This window comes from Rhipicephalus sanguineus, chromosome 4 (genome assembly GCF_013339695.2).
Source record: "Rhipicephalus sanguineus isolate Rsan-2018 chromosome 4, BIME_Rsan_1.4, whole genome shotgun sequence".
Lineage (NCBI taxonomy): Eukaryota > Metazoa > Arthropoda > Arachnida > Ixodida > Ixodidae > Rhipicephalus > Rhipicephalus sanguineus.
The window spans coordinates 107,449,615-107,473,114 of NC_051179.1; the positions used below are offsets into that span (position 1 = coordinate 107,449,615).

At 45.3% G+C, this 23,500-nt stretch overlaps 1 protein-coding gene across 2 annotated transcripts in view; it reads right to left on the reverse strand.

Moving 5' to 3' along the window:
• Positions 1-23,500, reverse strand: part of LOC119390536 (sphingomyelin phosphodiesterase 4) — a 76,690-nt gene that overhangs the window by 49,047 nt on the left and 4,143 nt on the right. For both annotated transcript variants that reach the window (XM_037658146.2, XM_037658145.2), the window contains exons 2-6: positions 21,996-22,082; positions 19,778-19,987; positions 13,811-13,919; positions 6,810-6,868; positions 4,457-4,671 (exon numbers count right to left, since the gene is read on the reverse strand). In XM_037658146.2, the coding sequence (XP_037514074.1) occupies positions 4,457-4,671; positions 6,810-6,868; positions 13,811-13,919; positions 19,778-19,987; positions 21,996-22,082 (680 nt within the window). The remainder of the gene's footprint in view (positions 1-4,456; positions 4,672-6,809; positions 6,869-13,810; positions 13,920-19,777; positions 19,988-21,995; positions 22,083-23,500) is intronic.

Genomic DNA, 23,500 nt, shown 5'->3' on the forward strand with positions numbered 1-23,500 from the left:
CTAACCTCCACAATATTTTTTAATATTGAAACGAGGCATGTGCAAATGTCATTCTTTTTAGTTCAAAGGGAAGTGGAAGCAACTTTGAATAGTAGCAGGATTTGACTTTCGGTAGAATGCAAGTTATAACCTGTAAAATATGTTACATTTTAAAGTTTACTACCCTTAGAGCATATAGGCCGGTATACCAATCTTTTAAACATAAAAGATGACAAATCAATGTGAGGGTAATATGATCATTTAACCTTGAAGTGTGGTTTCGCGGCAATGCAGATTTCCCCTGGATAGGTGTATTCATGGCATAGCACCTCTCCACTGCAGTGAAACCACCTTTACAGGGGGGGTTACAAGTGGTTTATATGCAGTTGAACCTGGATGTAACGAAATTGACGAATGTCGGCAATATTTCGTTATACAGTAGAACCCCGCTGATACGTTTTTGAAGGGACCGTAGGAAATAAACGTAAGAGACGGGAAACGTAAGAGCCGAAAAACAGGAAAAACGGCAAAATATTTAGTGGTACAGAATTTTATTTCAATTCTTACGAGCAGCTCGAAAATTGGCGCGCTCAGCCGCGATCTAGTCGATGGATAGAAACGCGGAGCTTAGGACGGCCTCATCCACAGAAATGTAGTCAACGTATGTGATTTTTTTAACACCAACAGCTGTAGGCATGAAAGAACTAAGCACATGCAATCACGACCGGCGCGGCGAGTCCGACCGCGAACCGCACGCACGACCATGCGAGCTCCAACCAGCTCGAACTCCTCCCGTTCTCCGACAAATAACGATGATGATGAGTCTACGCCAACGCGATGGCAGAAGTGAATGCCAATCTCGAAGGCCTTGCTTTCGCAAGCAATTACGTCATACACGCCATGTTTGTGCAATGCAAATCTCGGAGGCTATGCTTTTGCCAATAGTAAATGCCAATCTCGAAGGCCTTGCTTTCGCGAGCAGTTACGTCATAGACGCCATCTTTGCAATTCGAATCTCGAAGGCCATGCTTTTGTTTGCATCAATTGAAAGATTCTGTTGCTTGCCCCTCTCATGCGGCTAATATTACGGTCAAACGAGGCCAAGCTGCGTGAAAATGCACCATGGCCGCTCTCTTTGGTAGTCACTCGGTCGGCTCCGGGCGCACTTCGCGACGTATCATACGGGAACGGTCCGACAGTTATGACGTAACAGCGGGGTTCCCAATACATTGTATCCTATGGGAGCTATGCCGGGACCGGCGGAAAACGACGTAACAGCCGGGAAAACGCAGCAGTGAGGAACGTAACAGCGGGGTTCTACTGTATACAGGTTTTCGTTACATGGAGTTTCACAAGAAAATCAGCAAGTATCATGCAAAACAAAAACAAAACGAGATGGACATGATTTCAGAAGACCTCCCCTCTCACATTTATTCAGAAGAAAAAAAACTGCGTGATTTTGGTGACATCAAGCAGCGCTCCAAGGAAGTTAATTCATGAAATGCAGCTTCATCATCTTGCGCGCCGGCGGCACGACACAAGACGTCCAACGCATCCATCACTTCCATTGCAGTACACGCAGCAAACAGTGGCTCTCTCTGATGCACCATCACTGCGATCTTGCACCATTTGAACACCGCATCTGACATTTCTTTAGTACATACGGCACCGCTGTCAGCAAACAAAAATACGCCAAGTTTGACGTCATCGGGCACGCCCCCGTTCGCACATAGCGCATCCCACGGTTCGGTTACATCCGCTGGATTTTCAGGCTACTCTTCATCGTCGCAGATTCCAGCTTCAACGACCTTTATGTGGGCTTTGGTGAAGCAATTTGAAACTATCTGAGCTGCAACTTCTTGCCACAACGCGGCAATCATCTGGACGGCTTCAAGATGCGGATCTTCGTTTGTCATTCAAAACGGATGTCCAGAAGAATCTTTTCTATAACACGACAGCGATAGCAGCACTTGAAGCTGTTGATTATTCCTTTGTCCAGTGGCTGTATCAGGGATGTGCAATTGGGAGGAAAATATAACTCTATGTCTGATAGCTGAAGGCCGTCAATGCGGTGTGCAGAGCAATTGTCCAGGAGCAAACAGATTTGGCGGCCTTGCCGCTTGATGTCTCCGTTGAAGTCTTTCAACAAACCGGAAGAGATCGCCCGCGACATCCATGCCTTTGAAATGGCCACATACTGTACCGGAATTCGCTTTGCTCCCTTGAAGCATCTGGGCCAGGCGCTTTTCCCGATAACCAACAGGACCCGTTTGTCACTGCCATCGCTGTTGGCGCAAAGCAAAACCGTCACGCGGAGTTTGCTTTGCTTGCCTCCGTGGCAGTCTTCTACTTTAAGCACCAGCGTGCGATTCGGCAGCCTCTGATAAAACAGAGCCGTTTCATCAGCGTTATAAATGTCAGCTGCCTTGTAGTGGCTCAAAACGCTCGACAGCTTCTCCTTGAAAGACGATCTTCACACTTTCTCGCCGAACTCATTTTCAAAGCGAACAATCACCGTGAGAAACGTGCAATACACACTGCTGACTTTGACACTCACGATAAGACTCGCGTCGCGTCTACTCACACACAATGCAACGACAGCAAAACACGCACAAGCCTAAAAAAGCAAACAAAATCAGTCACACACAACAGCGACACCTGGTGTCACGATGCGCAAACGAAAAAAAAAAAGGGGGAAAAAACTCAGATCTGCTACAGAACGGCGTTGGGGAGCTAGCGGCTTTTATCATCATCATCATCATCATCATGGCACACGGGATCAACTGCTATGGCTCACTGCGCTCGCATGCGTTCCTCTCGCAATCGCTACTTGCCTTTCGTTTTAGCGGTTGCAAAAGTTACGCATTATTTATCCGAATTTTCGGCAGATCTACTGCTCAAAATAATGAATGATGAGCATAGAATATTCGTTACACCCAGGTCATTTGCCACAATGCCTTCGTTACATGGAGGTATCCAGGAATTCATTAAACAGAGGTTCGTTACATCCAGGTTTAACTGTATGTTTATTCGTTCATTTCGAATACTTCGAAATTTCTAATAATTTAAATTCGTGCTGAAGCAAATTTGAATACTGCAGTATTCATTCGAGTGTTCGAAGTGCTCGAATATTCGCACATGCCTAGTCAGCCGAGCAGACTACCACGCATTTTTACATGTGTCGTCGCCATCTTGTTTGTTTACTTTTGCTTCCTGTAGCCTCAAACCGGTGCTGGCCTTGCGCGCCGCTGGTACCTCTGCTAAAGTGACGCTGGGTTGAGGCTACATATGTCTATTCTCGCAACAGCATTGCTGCCAGAAGGATTTGCTTTCTTTTATGTTTTGACCGTTGGATGGGTTGGACCACATCGACTGACTGTTCGCCTGTGTGTTTGCTGTGCGTTTCACGTGTGTTGCCTAGCCTAGCGTGCTGATCACCAACACTGTGCAACTGTCAACAACGCTGTGCAAATGTTTCCACCACACAGGATTTGTGTTGAAGGGAGAGTTGGCCACCTTGGACGAGGACAGCGTCGTCGAGCATGTGTTTGAAAGTGAGCAGCTCATCGACGACCTTCGCATTGTAGGCGTCAAGATTCCCTTGAATGTCTCGTGTTCTGAGTTTGTGGACGTGGACAGCAAGTTGGAACTGTGCGCTGGCCTCACAGATGAAGAAATCATTCGCCAAGTGCTTGCGGAGTCTGAGAGCAGCTACACTGACTCACCTGCAACTGCGCAGCTGACGCAAGCTGAGCTGATGCAAGCGATCACAACTCTTTCGTCAGCTTACAGCGACGCGACGACTCTTGCCGAAATTCAGGCGGACCTGCTCGCACGGAAGCGAAGCATGGTTCAGAAGAGGAATTTCCGCTCTCTATCTCAATAGTAAGCAATAAGTTGAGCTTTTTGGGGGCACATTTGCTTTTTCAGAGTGCCCGATTCTTCGGACATTTTCGCAGTCCCTCGAGGGTCCGAGACATCGGTCATCGACTGTACTTTGTAAGTGGTCTGAGATGTACTTACCTGCTCCCTTTTTATGCACACAGTACATGAAACAGGAATACATCCATCGAAATGTAGACAACAAAACCAGGATTGAGCCCAGGATTGCAGTAAGCTGCGCAACACTTTAGCGGCCAAGCTACTGTGCTTGGCAGGTTAAAAAAATAATGAATTCAGGGGTTTTATATAGCAAAACCATATCATTACGAGGCATGCAACGACGTGGGGACCCTGAATTAATTCTGATAACCTGGGGTTCTAAACATGCACCTAAGTATTTGAGTGTTTTTGCATTTTGTTCCCGTCGAAACATGGCTGCCATGGCTGAGAACCCACACCCGAAGCTTCGTGCTCAGCAGTGCAACACAATAATTACTATGTCATCATGGCAGGTGTGGATAGGTTGGGCATAACCCGCTACAACATGCGTAACGTAATGCAAGCGCAAGCTGCCAAGTGGATGGTCTGCACTTGCCTGGGTGGCATGCTCCCGCCAAAGGAAGGCACTTGGTGGTGTGGGTGGTAGCCAGGCAGCTCGGGCGCATAGTCGCGGTCATGTGGCAGGTAGTAGTGCAGGTAGTCCTGGAGCAGAGCCAGGTAGAGGCATTCCAGGATGGTCCCAGACGCTTTCTGGCCTTCCCCAACGATGGTGTCCAGGACCACGGGCTGCTGAAGCTGATGCTGAGTGCCCTGGTGAGAAAGTGCAAGACAGGACAGCACTCAGCCGATGACAAAAACATGACAAAAGAAGCACTTGAAGAGAGGAATCTGTTGGTACACGACAACATTAAACATTAAATTGATGTCAGCCATAAAGGCGAGGAAATGTTAACCAGTCCGGACTTGGAATTCGACCAAGGTGCATTTGTCATGCCACGTGCTCTCGGAAGAGCACGTGGCATGACAATTCTGACAGGTACAAAGGCGACAGTAACCTGGTGTGAGCATTCTTGTAGGCATGTAAAACGAACTTTTTCCAATGCATATATTTTGCATCATTAATATAAATTCAATGCTCATTTTCTTTTTTATGAATAAGTACTGCATATATACCTGTGTAAAACTTTTTTGTCACGTTATGGTCCCACTAAAATGTTAAAATGTTGATAGCTAGCTTTTCACAATAGCTCACTATCAACATTTTAACATTTTAACTCTACAATGAAAAAACTGCGCTTGTGGGGTTGCATAAGGCAAAAAGAAAAAATCGACCTCAGATGGTTAGAAAGCCACTAAAAAAAGAAGGTACACTCTGGGCAAACAGTACTGATGGATAATGATTATGGCAGTACTACTGATGAGAAAAAAGGCTGCACTCATTTAGAGCATCACCTAAAGTTTAATAGAAGGCTAATGAACTATTCAAATCACACCAAGCGAGGCATACTACATTGCCCATTGGTTAGATCAAATAATGACAAATTTTTTGGCACAGTCATTCCTGCAAATCATCCGTGAAGTATACAATTCCTATCTAGAGCTTCAGTTGAACGTTCGATGCTAACAGCCTCTTTTCACGCACTTCATGGCCTTTCCTTTTTCCTTCAGTTTCATATTTTGCGTAAGCATATTTTTCAAGGTACTGTGCACTGCAAAGAACTCTGGTTGTCTAGAATCTCCCAGAAAATGTTTCCGCTACCAGTCTCGAAGCATACACAGCTATAGCACTCCTTTCAACATGCTTTGAACAGGTGCTGCCCGAGCGGCCAGGGCAGTTAGAGCAGTCCTGCATGGGCGCAGCAAACTCGAGCACGGGCATGCACACCGCCCCCCAGTTTGGCTGGTTGTCAGCATCGCCCATCAGCAGCACACAGTAACCTACATAATGGTGCGCACGAATCTTGGAGGCCCTCATGCACGCTTGCGTGCCTTCGCTTTTATAAAAGATTATAAAAGATTATAAAAGATTTACACTCCCCTCCCTCCCTCCACTCCCGAAGGGCTGACGGGAGACTCCCGAATTTGCCCAAGAGACTCCCGAATTTTGAGAAATCCTCTCGATTGTACAAGCAGTGCCATAAATCTCCCCCCCAAAAAAACATCCCCAATCCCACAGCAAGAGTACTAATAACAAAGTACAGCAGTTCTAAAATTTTCTAGCGTTGGTCTATCGCATGCAGAACACCTCTGAAATCACTTTGGCCACAGTACACTAGTGTCATGTAAAAAAGCATACCGAGACTGGGAAGAGGCTATAGCTGTCACGGGACACAGCACACGCATGCACGCGCCATATTCAGAGCGGTCTATGATGCTGCTGCAGCCCTGTGGATTGGTGAAAAGGACCCTGAAAGGGTTTAAGGGGCCCTGAAAAGGTTTTGATGATTTTGTACAAATGCATTGAGCCAGTAAAGCAAGTACCAAGAATCATTTGCAGACCGACTTAATTAACCTCCCTGCGCACTAGGTTTCCATGTTATTCAGTGATAAAAATATTTTTATGACCCGCAAGACTTGAATCATATTCTACTGCGCGTGTGTGTGCATTTATATATAGGAGAAAGTTGTCTTCTCTGCAAAGCTTACTGTCAGTTTTTCCTTGCATGATATCATGGCATCATAGAGCCGCTGTCTATGCATGAAAAGGAGACTGACAAATGGAAAGGAAACAGCCACGTAACAAAAATTTGCACATTTTATGTAGGCGAACTCGGAAAGTTTACGGTAGTGGCTATGCGAAATGTGCCCATTTGCTGAACTCATCTATGGAAGGTAAGAGGTTAATTCGAATCCAACTACATTAGTGACAGTAATTTTAGAACAAGTAAGGAGTGTCCTACTAGGCATTCAAAGCAAAACATGTCCAACTATGTAAAGCGAAGACTTACCGGCTGCGACGGGTTGACGATGTAGTAGGCAAAATGGAACATGTACAGCTCGAAGGCATCTTTGAGACACGCCAGGGTCAAGGCAACCAACCACAGAAGTGACCACATCCTTCAACCAACTCACACTCTTCGAGTACTTTCCTCGCCAGCAGAAAAGAAAGGCTCAATCAGCATGAACATTAGTAAATGCAACAGCATGTATCTTTTCATTCTTATATGTGCTACGTTCTTTCCAGAGCACTCTCTTTTTAAAAGGGCACTGTAACAATTTCTGAAAAACAGTCATAGAACGTAGCTTATTTGTAGTCAAGCCTGCTGTGAACATGCGAGCCAAGCATAGGTGTATACTGAATGCAGTGGGAAATTTACAGCGGGAAATTTGTGGCAATCCAGCCAAAAATTGCACTCTCTCCATCAACTACACAGCAGGCAGCAGCTAATGATACAAAGCCAGTTATTTCATTTCTGCAAGCAATGCAAGCTAGAAATGGTCTCACTAAAAGAGGTGGAGAGGAACGCTAGTGCGTTCCGGTTATCGCCCTCGAGCACGCAGTAAACTTCCAACCGCATTAGTGCAAGCACGCTATAGGAATTACGCTCATCGTGATAACGTTGGTGGCGATAGCTGTGAATGCAATGTCCAGCGGTCAGTGCGATGATTCGCTTGTGTGGGAAGAGAACGCGTCATCATTCCCTCGTTACAAGGGAGGGCGAGTACCGCGGAAAAACTGCCACAGTTGGCTGCAACTGCTCTTGATCCCGCGTGCTTCATAACCTTGTTCTTGCACATGGGACTTAGCGGTGAGAAAGCGTACATACTATCTGAGTTTGGCGATAAACCGAAAATCAGTGCCGAATCGTGTTTTCCGGGAATGTATAGACAGGTGAAAAAGAAGCGAAAATATATTAAGTCACCTTTCATGTTCCCAATTCCAAGCATTGGTGCCGGCAAATAGTACAAATCGGCAACACATCAACGAGCCTGTACTGCATCTAATCCACAAGTTTTAGCATCAAAACTAAAAAGAAACAAGATTTTAAAAGTATGGGGTCTTTCTTTTTCTGTCAAGTACGGAAGGAGTTGCAGGGACTTGTTGTACACTTTGAGCCCTTCTTTCTGCTTCTGTCCTGACAAGTGCGCTGGAAGCTACGCAGGGAAGAATGACGTGGGGGAAAAAGAAGCACACGTCAAGAAACACGTTCGCCCACTAACAATCCACCCGGTCCTGTGCCTGCCGCGGCCATGTTATTCCCACAAAGTTTCTAATCTCATCTGCCCACCTAACTTTCTGTCTCCCCCTCACGCACTTGCCTTCTCTTCGAATCCATTCGATTATTATTAATGACCAGCGGTTATCTTGCCTGCATGCTGCATTGCCTGCCCATGCCCATTTCTTCTTGATTTCGACCGAGATGTCCTTAACAACCGTTTGTTCCCTGACCCACTCTGCTCTCTTCTTGTCCCTTAAGGTTACACCTATCATTTTCCTTTCCATGGCTCGCTTTGTAATCCTCAGTTTAAGTAGAATCTTCTTTGTAAACCTCCAGGTTTCTGCTCCGTAGGTAAGTACAGTCAAACTTCGTTACAACGAACACCACATTAACGAACATTTCAAATTAACGAACTTTTAAGAAATCCCGTGCCGACTGCTTATAGTTTCAATGTAAAAATATTTCACTACTACGAACTTCAGAATAACGAACATTTCAGAATAATGATCGTTATTTAATTCCCGTGTAATCGTAACAACACCTCAGTACTACGAACTTATATCCCCAAATGCGAGGATTCTTAGATTTCAGTGTATCGGTCATGGCAGTCAGAGCTGTAAGGTAGCAGACGACGCAGCGCGAAGAGCGGACGCCCTCCCGCTAAAACCTGAGATGGCACGGGAGGAGAATGACGCGGGCGGAAAACTTTTTTTTTTTCCCTTCGTTGCGGAGGCGCCAACGCATCAGGTTTTGTAAAGGCCCAACCGCATGCATAACACGCGACTTTCGAGCGAAGGCGACTGCGACAAACGGGCTCCGTCGCGCTGCTCGATTGAAAACTATTGCGCGCACGCAGGCAAATTATGAAAAAGAATTAGAGTAGATGAATGACAACATGCCAAATTTATTATTGTCTTGCAAATCAGTTCTGCGGAAACCCGGAAGGTGGCGGAAGGGTTAAGAAAGGGAAAATAGACAACCACCCGTTTGTAGCACAAAGCCACAAGGAAATCCATACGGATTTCCGTATGGATTGATACAAGGAAATCCGTATGGATTTCCTTGTGGCTTTGTGCTACAAACGGGTGGTTGTCTATTTTCCCTTTCTTAACCCTTCCGCCACCTTGCGGGTTTCCGCAGAACTGATTTGCAATATGTGTCCAGTTGCTTCAAGTTGTCGATGGATTCGCCCTCGCACTGCCAATTGCTAGCCTCCTGGTTAGCTCAATTGGTAGAGCGACCGCCCCGGATAGGCGTTGGTCCCGGGTTCGATCCCCGGACCAGGACGAATTTTTCGGCAACTAAGAGGCTTTATTTCTGAGAAATCCGTATGGATTTCCTTGTGGCTTTGTGCTACAAACGGGTGGTTGTCTATTTTCCCTTTCTTATTATTGTCTTGTTTGAGATAAAGATACCATAAAAGCGTTTCGTGGCTTCCTTTTAAATGCGAAGCATTTCTTAGCGAACTTCTGCGACTTTGAGTGTATCTATCTATCTATCTATCTATCTATCTATCTATCTATCTATCTATCTATCTATCTATCTATCTATCTATCTATCTATCTATCTATCTATCTATCTATCTATCTAGCCGCCTACGACTTTGTGCTCTCCTGGCCGTTTCGTTAATAGGATGTATACCAAAATTGGTGTGTCATAACATGGCCTTATTACGAACATAAATGACAGGTCATATCATGGAAATCATGACACGCTTGTCATGAACAGCATGATTTACATTCCACGGCCTTTGGGCTCCCTCGCCGTTCTGTTAATCGGATGTGTACCAAAATTGGTGTGTCATAACATGGCCTTATCACTAACATAAATGACAGGTCATATCATGAAAATCGTGACACGCATGTCATGAACAGCTGATTTACATTCCACGGCCTTTGGGCTCTTGCGGCCGTTCCGTTAATTTCATATATACCAAAATTGGTACGGCGTGACAAGAGTTCATGACGAACATAATGACAGGTCCTAACATGCAAATCGTGACGCGCATGTCATGTGCAGCATGATTTACATGACATGGTCTCGGGGCGCTCGCGGCCGTTTAAATGAAGGGATACATACGAAAACTGGTATGACGAGACATTTCTGTATGACGAACATAACTGACACGTGGTAACATGAAAATCATGATATGCATGTCATGTATGACATGATTTACATGCCACGCTCATGGCGCACTCGCGGCCGTTTCGCTAGATTGATATACACCAAAATTGGTACTGTGCGATGTGACTTTATGAAGAACATGAATAACAGGTGGTAGCATGAAAACCATGACATCCATGACATGTATGTCATGATTTACATGACGCGCTCATGGTGCATTCGCTTCCGTTTCGCTTGCGTGATATACACCAAAATTGGTGTTACGCGACACGACAGTATGAAGAACGTAAGTGAGACGTGGTAGCATGAAAATCATGACATGCAAGTCATGTACGACCTGATTTACATGCCACGCTCATGATGCGCTAGCGGCAGTTTCAGTAGATTGATATACAGCAAAATTGGTATTGCGCGATGTGACTGTATGAAGAACATGAATGACAGTTGGTAAGATGAAAACCATGACATGCATGTCATGTATGTCATGACTTAATTGCCACGCTCATGATGCATTCGCGGCCGCTTCGCTAGCTCGATGTACACCAAAATTTGTATTGCGCGAAGCGACTGTATGACGAAGGTAAATGAGACGTAGTAACATGAAAATCATGACATGCATGACATGCACGACATGATTTACATATCATGCTCATGACGCACTCGTGCCGTTTCGCTTGCTTGACATACACCAAAATGGTATTGCGCAACGCGACTGCATGACGAACGTAAATGAGAGGTGGTAACATGGAAATCATGACATGCAGGTTATGTATGTCATGATTTACATGCTGCGCTCATTGTGCATTCCCGGCCGTTTCGCTAGCTTGGTATACAGCAAAATTGGTATTGCGCGACGCCACTGTATGACGAACGTAAATGAAAGGTGGTAACATGATAATCATGACATGCATGAAATGTACGACATGATTTACATGCCATGCTCATGGCGCACTCGTGGCCGTTTCGCTAGATTGATATGCACCAAAATTGGTATTGCGCGATGTGACTGTATGAAGAACATGAATAACAGGTGATAACATGAAAACTATGACATGCATGCCATGTATGTCATGACTTACATGCCACGCTCATGGTGCATTCGCGGCCGTTTCGATAGCTTGATACACACCAAAACTGGTATTGCGCGATGAGACTGTATGATGAACATTAGTGACAGGTGGTAACATGAAAAATCATAATATTCATGTCATGTATGGCATGATTTACATGCTCTACTCATGGTGCACTCGCGGCCATTTCGCTCCTTTGATATACACCAAAATTGGTATTGCGCGATGTGACTGTATGACGAACATAAATGAGAGGTCTTAACATGCGAATCATGTTATGCATGTCATGTACGGTATGATTTACATGTCACTGTCATGGTGCGCTTCCGGCCGTTTTGTTAACGTGATATATACCAAAATTGGTATGGCATGACACGAGTGCGTGATGAACATAAACGACAGGTCATGCATTTATATACCAGAATATGCGTTTCATTGGCATGGTGTACACTAGATTGTGCATGCATGCGTGCATGGCAAACATGCGATATATGGTGGGCTAGATGCCATGGCATGAATGATTTCATTTGGCTCAAAGACAAACAAGGCGATGTATGCAGGTCTTTGCTGGCTGCTTCGCATTACATCGATTCCCACAGTGCGTGGGATCTGCCGAATTTTTTTCGCAATCTTATGTTTAACCGCGGCAGTAGTATCTGCTGTGATCCCATGGGGCGCCCGGAAGCGTACGCTGCCTACGCTACGTCGCACTTTGCAAACTGCGTTATGTTGGGGTTAGTCCACGAGGCGCATCTCGACAACGTTGCCTCTTGCTGTCATAGAACGTTTAAGAAAAGCCGCAGCGCCTCACATCGTTGCTTCGCAGGGAGAAGGGCTACCTCACACGACGACGATGTTGACATTGCAGCAAGCTACCACCGAAACATCAAAACGAACCGTCGATCATAATTAACGACAAAATACGGCCGCTGCCTCGCTCTCCGCGTGAGATGGGGCTGTAAAGAAGGTAGTCTATAACTTGCATTCCTTGAAGTACACGCCGATTGGAAGCATCACGAGCAAATTGCAACCGAAGCGAGGGTCAGAGATGCTGCCATGTTGTCGGATATCGTCATGCTCACTTCCGGGCGACAAGCGATGTTTTCTGGCTTTCCAGAAACCTGGGGTGCTATCGCGGAACGATTCTATTTCAGATTCCAATGCCTTTCGTGCTTTTCGCGCTTGGCCAGTGGTCAGAACGACGGTCCGTCCGCGTTATCAGCCAGCCGTGTGGAATCGGAAATAGCATCGTTTCGCGATTGCACCCTGCGACAAGTGACGGCGATGAATCGCCCTCCGCGACAGCAAATCCTGTCGGCCGTCGCTCAAAACTCGCGTGCATGCAGTTGGGCCTTAAAGGATTGCAGCGATGACATGGACGACGATGTCACGGTAGCACCCGAAGATCGCGACGAGTCCGTGTCGGCTACAGATGCGTTGGACTACTTGAGGAAACTCCGCATATTCATAGAAAAAAGCGGAACAGCAACCGAAGCGGCGCATAAAAATGCGGACGGTCTAGAATCGTTCGTGACGCAGAGTTTGTGCTGCACCCGTCAAAAAACGATCACGGACTATTTCAAATAAACGTGCCTTGTCTGACGTTCCGTGTGCATTGTTGTGAGAAACGAGTTCAAGGACGTACAGTTGCAAAGGTAGGACGTTTGCGTTACTGAAATTCTATTGTTATGGTAAATTTTTGGGCTTTCACTATAACGACCTTTGAGAATAACGAACCTTTTTCCGCGGTCCCCTGAAGTTCGTTATACCGAGCTTTCACTGTACAGTGCAGTCCACTTATAACGATACCACATATAACGATATATCGGTTATAACGATGGGTCGAGTACATCATGCAATGGCGCACGGATACTTCAAGACTCTTTAGACCATGTTGAGACTATTTAGGTGCGCCTAAAGCTTGACACTCTCGTTGGAGCTTCAAATAAAACTTTGTTTTTGACATCCTGCTTTCTAGAACATCTATTCTTTAGTGCAAGTGGTAAATTCGGGATCGGAGCTACAGAGATACGTCCCGCGTTTTTTTGTTTTTTTTTTACGGCAGTCCAGATATAGCGATCACCGGTTATAACGATCATATTTTTCGTTTTTCTCGATATCGTTATAAGTGGACTGCACTGTACTGGTAAAATGTAGCTGTTAGGTGCAGCAGTAGTGTTGCCACTGCGTAATTTTAGGACACTACAGAGCACGGTGCCGGCATGCGGCGGCACCCCGTGGTAAGAAGTGCATCTGATCCAAATGCCGCCGTTGACCTCCGTCAGCAACCAGCCAATAGCAGCAATCTGCAAATGACAAAATCTAGCAGCCGCTGGCAGCTTCAAAGGGAGTGAGGACAGGGCTCTGTATGAATTTAAGGCACTTGAGAAAGCGGCAACTTTGCGCTCCACTTGTAAACTCTATGTGCTGCACACAACCACAAAATTGGCCGAGCTGATCATAGCAATGTTTACTGTTCGCAGAATCGGTTTTTACACCAAGCCAGATGGGCGATTCAGGACACTTTAAGAGATATGTCTAAACATATGCAATAAAACCAAGCACGCTAAGCATAAAATGAAACGCAAAGGATACTGATTTGCAGGACAGTGGGTCCCTGTGGTCCGAGAGCTCCTAGTGATGGTATCCTTCCAGAGCAGAAAGGGGGCACACCGCCCATGCTCAGGGTACGCCGAGTGTCCAGCTGGCGGTGGTTGTAAGAGGGGAGAGAGAAACACATAATACAGTCAAGAATGGCAATGCTATATAGAGAGTCAGAGAGTCGCGAAGGTCTTCTCACAATGTCAAAGCCCAACTAGAGACAATTTGCCAAGCAAACAATAATGAAATGCACAAATGAAAGTAACCACACTATTGAGTACAAGTAGACACTCATTAAACGGAACCTGGAGGGACAAGGAAAATATGTTCCGTTTAACAGGAGTTCGGTTCACTGAGAGATGAACTGGGTTGAAGCACTCAGGTACGAAACCAATGATATTAGAAACAGTCGTTCCATTTAAGCAGCAATTCCATTAGAGATCTCCATCTACTGAGAGTCCACTGTATACAATTTGATGCGGCACACAAACACAATCTATGAAAAAGCAAAATTGTCACCTACTACCTGCTTGTAGCATGAAGCTACAAAGGAAATTCATACGGATTCCACAGAAAGAACGCTTTGTAGCTTCTCGGTATGGTTGGTGTCAAATGTTTAGAGGCCACTAGGTCTGAGAAAACTTTAATTTTCCCAACAATTCATGACTGTATTAGGTTGAACTGCACAGTACATGTTAGCATATTTTAGAACAGGCCAGAAATCTAAATTCAAGAACGCCTGCCGAAGCACCGGGAACATTCAGCTTTTCATTGCGACCTGTGGTCTCTAAATGTTTGATGTTGACTGTGCAAATGGGTAGACAAAATTATTTTCTTCCTCTCATAAACATTCCCCCACCTGGTGGGGTTCTGCGGCACTGATTTGGCCTATCCAGCCCACGCACTTCGAATTTTCAATTAATTCACGCTCATGCTGTGATCTGCTACCCTCATGGTTAGTTCAGATGGTAGAGTGACTGCCTTGGGAGGGCAAAGGGCATTAACCCTTTCCCTTTCGTTGACAAGTATACTTGTCATGAAATTTTGTACCAAAAATGACTGACGACTATACTCGTCATCAACAAAAATTAGTCTCACATGGAACCAATGGCAACTATACTCGTCATAGTTGTGTTTCTTGACGCTAAATGGCCACACTTGTCCACATTGTGCCATTTGTGTCTTGGCTTTCATTTTATTGTCATCTTTCATTGTATTGCCATGCAGTAAAGCCATCTTCGAGCTATCTTTTTAATGCAATTATTGAAATAAACGAACCACATTGAATTGAGATAATAGTACGACTTTATTCAGGAAAAAAAAAGCTCTACAATTTGAGCGAAAAACATTTCCGGTAAATTTAGTACAATTTTCTTTTTTCATGGTAGGGAAAGGGATAAGAGAGAATGCGAAAGGAAAATATTTTGCATTCTCTCTTAACTAAGGGCAGTGAGGAAGAACGCAAAAGGGAAATATGGCGTTCGCAATATCTTTAACTCCTATTACATCGTAGTGAAAGATTATTTCGAATGTATATTTCTAGGAGGCGTCAAACACATTGCAAGGCGTTTTTAATACCAACTGCAATGAATGGTTCAGGCAGTCTTTAAAAAAGAGCGCCAACATGATGAAGTTTACATCTGCCACCTTGACCATCACTCACATTTGTCACATGCCAAAGGGCAATAAGAGCAGTAAATCAGACAGTAGTGCAAGGCACATGCAAAATACAAAATTAAGATATAGAAAGTGCACAACACGATGCCCCAATATGCGTGCCCCAGAGCGTCTCTAACCGACGTTGCGCTCGCCCACGTACGGCCCCTGAGAAGTGGCGTCACCTAGTTCGTAATAGCTGTTGGCTTGTTCTGCAAGCTAAGGACGTAAAAAAAAGTTCACATGAAATATGGAATTCATAACTGTGCAGCGCAACAAAAAAGTTCATTGTTAACTCTTCTTATCCGCATGTACAGAAGCCTCTCAGTAAACGTAAATCTCTTTTAACGAAATTGCTGCTTAAAGGGGTCGTGAAACGTTTTCCGAAAATTTTCAACTGCGTGTGTATTCGTAATCCTGGCCATCCATTCAATAATAAACATTCAGTCGTTTCATCGTAACCGTTCATTTAATAACTATAAAAACGCAATTTCGGTTTCCCTGCTCACGTTCCCCTCAACTGCGCAGCTGTCACATTAAGTAGCCAATGAAAAGTCTCCGTTGTCGACAAAACATGGCGACGACAGCGATGTTTCCTTAGCTATAGTTGACCGAGGTTCGTAGAATCCATGGTAGAATCATGCTGTTTCGATGCGGCACGTGATTGCGGCGCTGTACGACGTCACCATAACGTCGCGCATACAAACCACGCCGTTTCAACATAACCGACCTTCCTGCACTACAGCGTCGTCTGCTCGAGCGGAGTCGGCTCTTGGGCTTTGAGCCGTACGCCGGCCTGCTTTGACGGCGCGCGTCGGCAAGCGCGGAGCGTTGACTCCATTCCTCGCGAGGCGCGTGCGAGCTATGCGCGTGCTTGGAAGCGTGCGTGTGGTAACTATAACAATTTTCATACTACAGTAAAAGCTCGTTAATTCGACTCTCGTTAATTCGGAAAATCGGTTAATTCGGACACGTCATCTGGTCCCTGTAAATATATGCATCACTCTATGAGACTGGGCGCTCGTTATTTCGGACATTATTGACCGCAAATCGGATAATTCGGCGACTTTCGGGCCGCTGGCGAGGCTCGAAAACGAAAAAAGAACCATTCGGAACAAAAGTGAAGCTCAAATGCTGCATCGCCATGGACATCAATTATCGGCTTGGCTTGACTTGAGCCTAGTTGAACGCCTTTTCTTCACGTGTGATAGCGTGTGGGTATGTGTGGGTATGGCGCGGTGTCATTTTTGTTGTTCCCGTTGGTGTGCTGCATCGTTGAACGCCGTTTTATCGAGGAACGATTCAGTACGGCTCCTTTAGCTTGATCGTTGTTGGTGCTTTTGTGCTGACTTCTCGTGTGAACGCACTCTCCGCCGATGGCAACGCCGGGGAAGCAGCCCAAGTACGAGGCCAAGGACTTCACCACTAAAGTAGAAATTTTGCGTGCCCTGAAAAATGGGCTCTCCCGACAAGAAGATGCTCCTGTGCCATGACGTCGGCAAACAATATGACGTGAGTCTCCTGAGCGCAGTTAGCATTCTTCGCGTATGTGTGGCAGAGCACGCCTGCGCACGCCATTGCCAGCTGTTTCAGGCACAGTGGCTTTGTTGTACCCGACTCCAGCGATGCCGCAGTGGCCGAAGTGTCGCCGAACGACGGTGCCGATGATGGGCAGGACTTCGGAAGTGTTATGCCTGATGCAGTGACACTCGACAATTATATCGGCATTGATGGCGTTGCCACTGCCGGCTCTCTGACTGATGAGCAAATCGTCAAGGAAGTGATGCATGGCGACGAATCCGAGAACGAAGAGCCTGAAGAGGAGCAGCCACACTATGAGCCACGCAGGCCCCCTCGTACTGTGAAGGAAGCTGCGGAGGCCCTCGTCGTCCTTAAAGAATTTTGTTTTGTCACTGCAGACAGCATGCGAGCTGCTGAGCACCTTGAAGGGCTCAGAAAAATTGTGTCCGCGCGAATTTCTGCTCGAAAACAGAGACGCATCCGCGATTACCTTGTAAAGTAAAGGTATGTTGAAAAAACTCTTGCATTTATTGTGTTTATTTCGACCATTCGATAATTCGGACATTCGGTTAATTCGGACATTTTTTCCGGTCCCTAGAAATCCGAATTAACGAGCTTTTACTGTACAAACGTGCCTCAGATCTCCCCCCGCTTTCTTGGTGGTGCGCCGAGCGAGAGGTTCTGCGTCGGGACGGCGTCACGTTTGAGACGAGCGTTTTTCGTGTCAGAACCGAGACTTCGAAGGATCTTGAGGTTGGTTTCATAGTCTTCCGGCAGAAAGTGGTCGGAACAAACGAAACCAATTTGTGTTCGCACATCATCGGGGTCATCGCGATTGATGGCTCGAAGCCACACTGCTCTGCGCTGTGGCTCGCTGGGCAGCTTGTGAAAGCGAACGTCGTTTCCACTTTGATAAGTTGTACGGCACTGTCTGACGACGCATACGGTCAGCATAGCGAGGCCTAAGCAACCGAAAAAGCCGTAAAACACGGCTTCACACAATCAGCACGAAAAAACTTGGACACTGACTGCACCGTGCGAGCGAAGACAACATGGAATTGCACGCGGCGGAGCATGGAGCCGGATGTGCTTGAAAGCGGAACCAAGTAGATCACGTGCTGTACAAGCACAGTATACAAGTCAGAGCGCAAGAACTGCTGTGTTATTGTTTTCTTTCCTGAATTCCTATAAATCTAATATTTTAGGACAAAAGGGAGATAACGCCGCGTTCACAACTTGTCGTAACCTGACGTCACATTAGAGCCTACGGCGGCCGGTGGTGTCGCATGATCGCTTAGGAGCACAAAAAAAAGCTGCGATTTCAAACGGGTGTCATTAATTGTAGACTGAATATTGCGCCGAAATATTTTGGAATCGGCACATCTAATCCTTATTGAAGAGGGAAAATTACAACCGGGCAGCTTTATTTTCTTTTCACGACCCCTTTAAGTGCAACAACTGCCTCCAATATGATTGGTTTCATACATGAATTCTGCACCCCTGTTCATCTCTCAGTAAACGACACACCTGTTAAACGGAACATATTTTCCTGGTCCCTTCAGGTTACAAATTTATGAGAGTCTAATGTATTTATTTCATTTCTATAAACTGGAAGAAAAGCTTGCGACTCAAACTACTGTCAACAGTGCCACCGCATATCACCTACATAAGCAGATACAGGGGGTTTGTTCTTGTCTGGCTACTGATACATGCTTCCAACCGAGACAAAGAGAATATGTGAAGATTAGACATCTCTATTGTGTTATGCCATATACATAAAATCGTGCTTTAAAAAAGTTTTATGGCATGTTCTGTTTTGTTACAACAAATTTTATCAATTGTTGATACTGTTCAGACTTCTCGTTTTTCTAAATGGAGGACCGCTGCAAAAAGGCCACGCTTTTCTTTAGTGATGCAGGATTTCAATAATAATACTATACAGTAGACTCTCGTTAAACGGAACCTGAAGGGACCAGGAAAATGTGTTCCATTTAACAGGAGTTCCGTTTACTGAGAGATGAACAGGGGTGCAGAATTCATGTACGAAACCAATCATATCAGATTCAGTTGTTCCATTTAAGCAGCAGTTCCGTTTAACAGATTTCCGTTTACTGAGAGTCTACTGTAATTGTTGGGGGGGTCACGTTCCAAAACCACGTTGTGGTTATCAGGGACGCCGTAGTAGGGGGCTCCGGAAATTTCGACGATCTGGTGTCCTTAATGTGCACCTAAATTAAAGTACACGGGCCTCTAGCACTTCGCCTCCATCGCAATGCAGCCACCATGAGCGGGATTCGACTCCACGACCATCGGGCCAGCAGTCAAGCACCGTGACCACGATGGCGGGTTATGCAGGATTTCAAGAACCAGTTACGAATTCCAATGTTGGTGTTGATTACGAGTTGTCAGAGGATAACAGTGAAGCCATGGTACCCAAGAACTCTATATCCTATTTAAATAATTATTAGCGCAACTAAATTTGTGTTAAAATCTCAATTCACCAACAAATAGCACCTCAATTCAAATCTGGCTAGTGAGCCACATGCAGAAATTGGATCGGTTGCCTGTGCTGAAAATCTAGTTACATTTCATGTGCACACCTTCGACAAATTGTCACACAAAACTGTCGATTACAGAACCGCACTGTCTCAAATAGAAAGGAAAGCCTTTTGATCTTTTCCTAGCTTAACATCAACATCAACATCAACATCACCAGCAATATCCTTCAAAGCAGGCATCCCCCTCATGTGTACAGGAACGGGCAACTCAGTAGGCAACACTCACAGGCAAGCAGGACACCGGAAATTCGTAGTTGACACTTGCGTCCGACAGTAGCCGATAGACGAGCAGCAGCAGTGGGCCTTCAGGACTGAGGAAGCGGCGAACAGCATCGAATCCCGGCTGACCGTGAGTGATGTTCTGCAGGCCCCAGCCAACATTGACACCAAAGCCAAACACATGCTCCAACACCGTCGGCAAGTAGTGCTGCAGTTCCTGTAATGCATAAAAATGGAGATCTCATTCCCGAACGAAAAATAGTCAGTCTGGTAGTTCGATGCAACGCGTGGTTGCAGCACTTGAGTCGTTAGGCAAATGCGAACCAGCTGAAACGTACTGAAAAGAAGGTATGTTCTGCTTACTATGCAAAAAAAAATTTTTTTTTTTTACAGTGCCATCCCATCAACACAAGTTCTCAACTAGGCGAACCTAGTTGCCTAGTTGAGAACTAGGCAACTAGCCACCATTTGCAATGTCATAACCAACTGGCCCAACTTTAAACATCAATGTAAATGCATGAGTTTATCTGAGAGTTTTTACTTGGCCCACTCGATTCAAATGAGATGACAAGTGTCGCCGCGTAACACAAAAACTGCAAATTACAAGCACCACAACTTCGGACATGGTGATGCACTGCAAGGCAAAACTATCATGATTTTCCTGAACTTTGCCCACAGTGAGGATTCTGTACAAACGGTGAATAAATGAGCAGGCCAAATGCTACTATCAACAAGGATGTAAAAGTTATGTGTATGCTTGACAGATACATTAACGATAAATTGTGTTTAATGACACGAGGGTCAGGTGCGGCCAAACAGCGCCATGTAAGTATTCGTGGGTTCATCCTAGTAAAAATGGCACTGTACTGGACAACACACAGAAGTAGAAAGTAAGACTGTATAAGCACCTCCTACCTTCTACTTCTATATTTCATTTAGCACAGCCAAATGAATCCAACAAACAACCAGGCCAAGGAAAGAATAGGGGGACATTAACTGTTGTCTTTAACTGTAGTGAAGTAATTACTATGTAAATTGAAAGGTTTAAAGTGGACGAAAAATCACCCTTTTCCGTCGGTGGGATCGAAACCCACAACCTTCGCATTACGTGTCCGATGCCCTACCAAATGAGCTACAACGGAAGGCGCTTCCCCGTTCCCTTCGTTGGTTATTTCTGTATGTGTAATCCCTGGGGGTGTTAGCCAGCACCACTCATGGCCAAGGCAGGGAGTGTGGAACACTCTAGTAATAATTACTACACTACACTTAAAGACAATAATTTACGTCCCCTATGCTTTCCTTGGCCCAATTGTCTGTTCAATTCATTCGGTGGTCTATCAAAGAAACGAGCCCCTCTAAAAAAATTCCTCTAGTCTCGCTCATCTAGCATAGCATCATTTATGCTAAGATGAACTGTGATACCGACTCGGGCAACAAGAGCTGTCATGGAAGAATTTCTAACAGCATGGCTGCAGAAAGGCCCAAAATTGGTTGCTGCAGTTAGCCTAAATTAAACTTCTGTTATATCTTAAGACAGGTGGTGCTGCGATGGAAACATTTGAGAGAGCATGCATCTCCTGACCCTGGCGAGGTGGTGGTGCTATGCAGGAAAAGTTCGTTAATTTGACCCTCATTAATTCAGAAAATCGGATAATTCGGACGTGTTCCCTGGTCCCGGCTGGCATATGCATTGTTTAATGGAGTGTTGAATCTGTTGAAGATGAAGAGCTTCCACCCGCGGTTGGTATGCTCGCATAAAACTCATCTGCTACCTTGTGACGGACGAACTGTCAGTCGCCGGCCATTTTACCTGCGAAAGAGCTATTGTCACGTGTGCATGGTGGTGGTGGCGGTACGTAACAAATAAGGGTGGGGTGCACAGCACGTTTCGGGCTATTAAACACGGGACTCTGGCGCCGTGGTCGCATTGAGAACGAAGTCGCAGGATGACGAAAATCAAGGCTTTTACACTGCTCTTATGCAAGAAAAGTACGGGATTAACGTATTCATCAAGAAAATGAAGGTGTATTGATGTAACTGACATTTGTTTATTGCTTTCATAATACTTTCGATAATTCGGCATTCCGTTAATTCGGACATTTTTTCCGGTCCCGTGAAATCCGAAATGACAACCTTTCACTGTACCAGTCTTAACATAGCATGCCATTATCAACGTGATACTTTTAGCCACTTCACACGTCACATTCACTGACAGACTCACTCACCTTAAAGGGCAACTCGTGGAACAGGCGGCTCAATTCGTGGCACCGCTTGTCCAACGGGTACGTATCCAACGCAGCCACTAGGCAGCCCTGGAAGCAAGCAAGTAAACACAACTTTGAGGCAATCCCTCCCACACCAAGTGGGGATGCTGTGCAAAAGGGACACACAAAAAAAACTCACAGGGTCTCTTATGCATTTGCCTAAGACGACTCGAAAACAAAAGCTATCTTCATTTTCTTCTTAGTTGATGTATTGATCCTTCCCCTCCACCCCCATGAAAGCTTTCTGCACCTAACATGGTTTTTCAATGCCTCCAAGATCGGAGTCATGGCAAGCTTTCTGAACTTCACCTAGTTCTGCACTGCCTCAGTGACCGGCCTTCGTTTCCAACCAAATAAGTTGTTTCCATCAAAGAAGTTGTTTCCATCCAAAAAGTTGTTTCCATCCATCCAGTGATCGGCCCACCTTTGAACAGGCAACGATGTCATGTGGTGAATGTGTAGGCTTATGCCACAGGAGCGAAGGAACGAGACGGCTGAACCAGAATCGACGACAGCAGGAAATGCGAGCTGTCACTACAGGTGCCGCAGCCAAGCGCTGTCTTTATTTTCTTCTCTTGCAGTTGCATGCTCTCCGGTTTGCTCACCGCCCAAAGGAGGGCATTACAACGGCATCATGTGACATCACGTCATGTGATGTCACATGATGATGCCACAGTGACTTTGTTATGATGTCACCACATGACAACAATTTTTTGCATCACTGGTGTTGACGCTACCGACGGTCAATTTTCACATTTGATAAGGCATTTAAGGCTTTCGCCTTGAAAAAACAATAGTAATATTGTGAATATTGTGGTCTTGACGCCTTTTATTCAGCAGAGCCACCTGACCGACCCTTTGAACGTAGAAGACACTCACAGTGATGATTATGTACACGTGAAGAAGGTTGTGAATATTGTGCTCACAATATGCTTTGTTTGTTTCCAAAAACCTCAAACATGGAATTGATACACTGCATTTCAGAGGTTCAGTGCTCGTATAAACAATTCATGTTTCCCATGAAGCTTGAGCTAAAAAAAATCAACTTTTGTGTTTTACTTAATGATACTACAATACAATTTTGAGACATACTGTAGTGCAGGGACTTTGGATTAATTCTGACCGCTTGGGGTTCTTTGACATGCACATGATTCCAAGCACACACAGTTCTTACATATTACAAGTTCTTACATATTCACCCTTGTTGAAATGTGGCCACCATGGCCGGTAATCTAGCACAATGTAAACGTAGACGCAAAGCCTTCATAAAAGCCCACGCGATTAAAAAATAAAGGGTCATGAGCCATTTATGGAGGTTAGTGCCATCTATGCAAGAAGGGCACACTTCCAGAAAAAGAAAAAAAAATAAAGTGGACGTGACAGCATGTTTGGTAAAGGAAACTATGGCGTATTTTGTCATTAATGATGCGAAATTCATTTTTTATGGGCTAGCGACCATGGTGGCG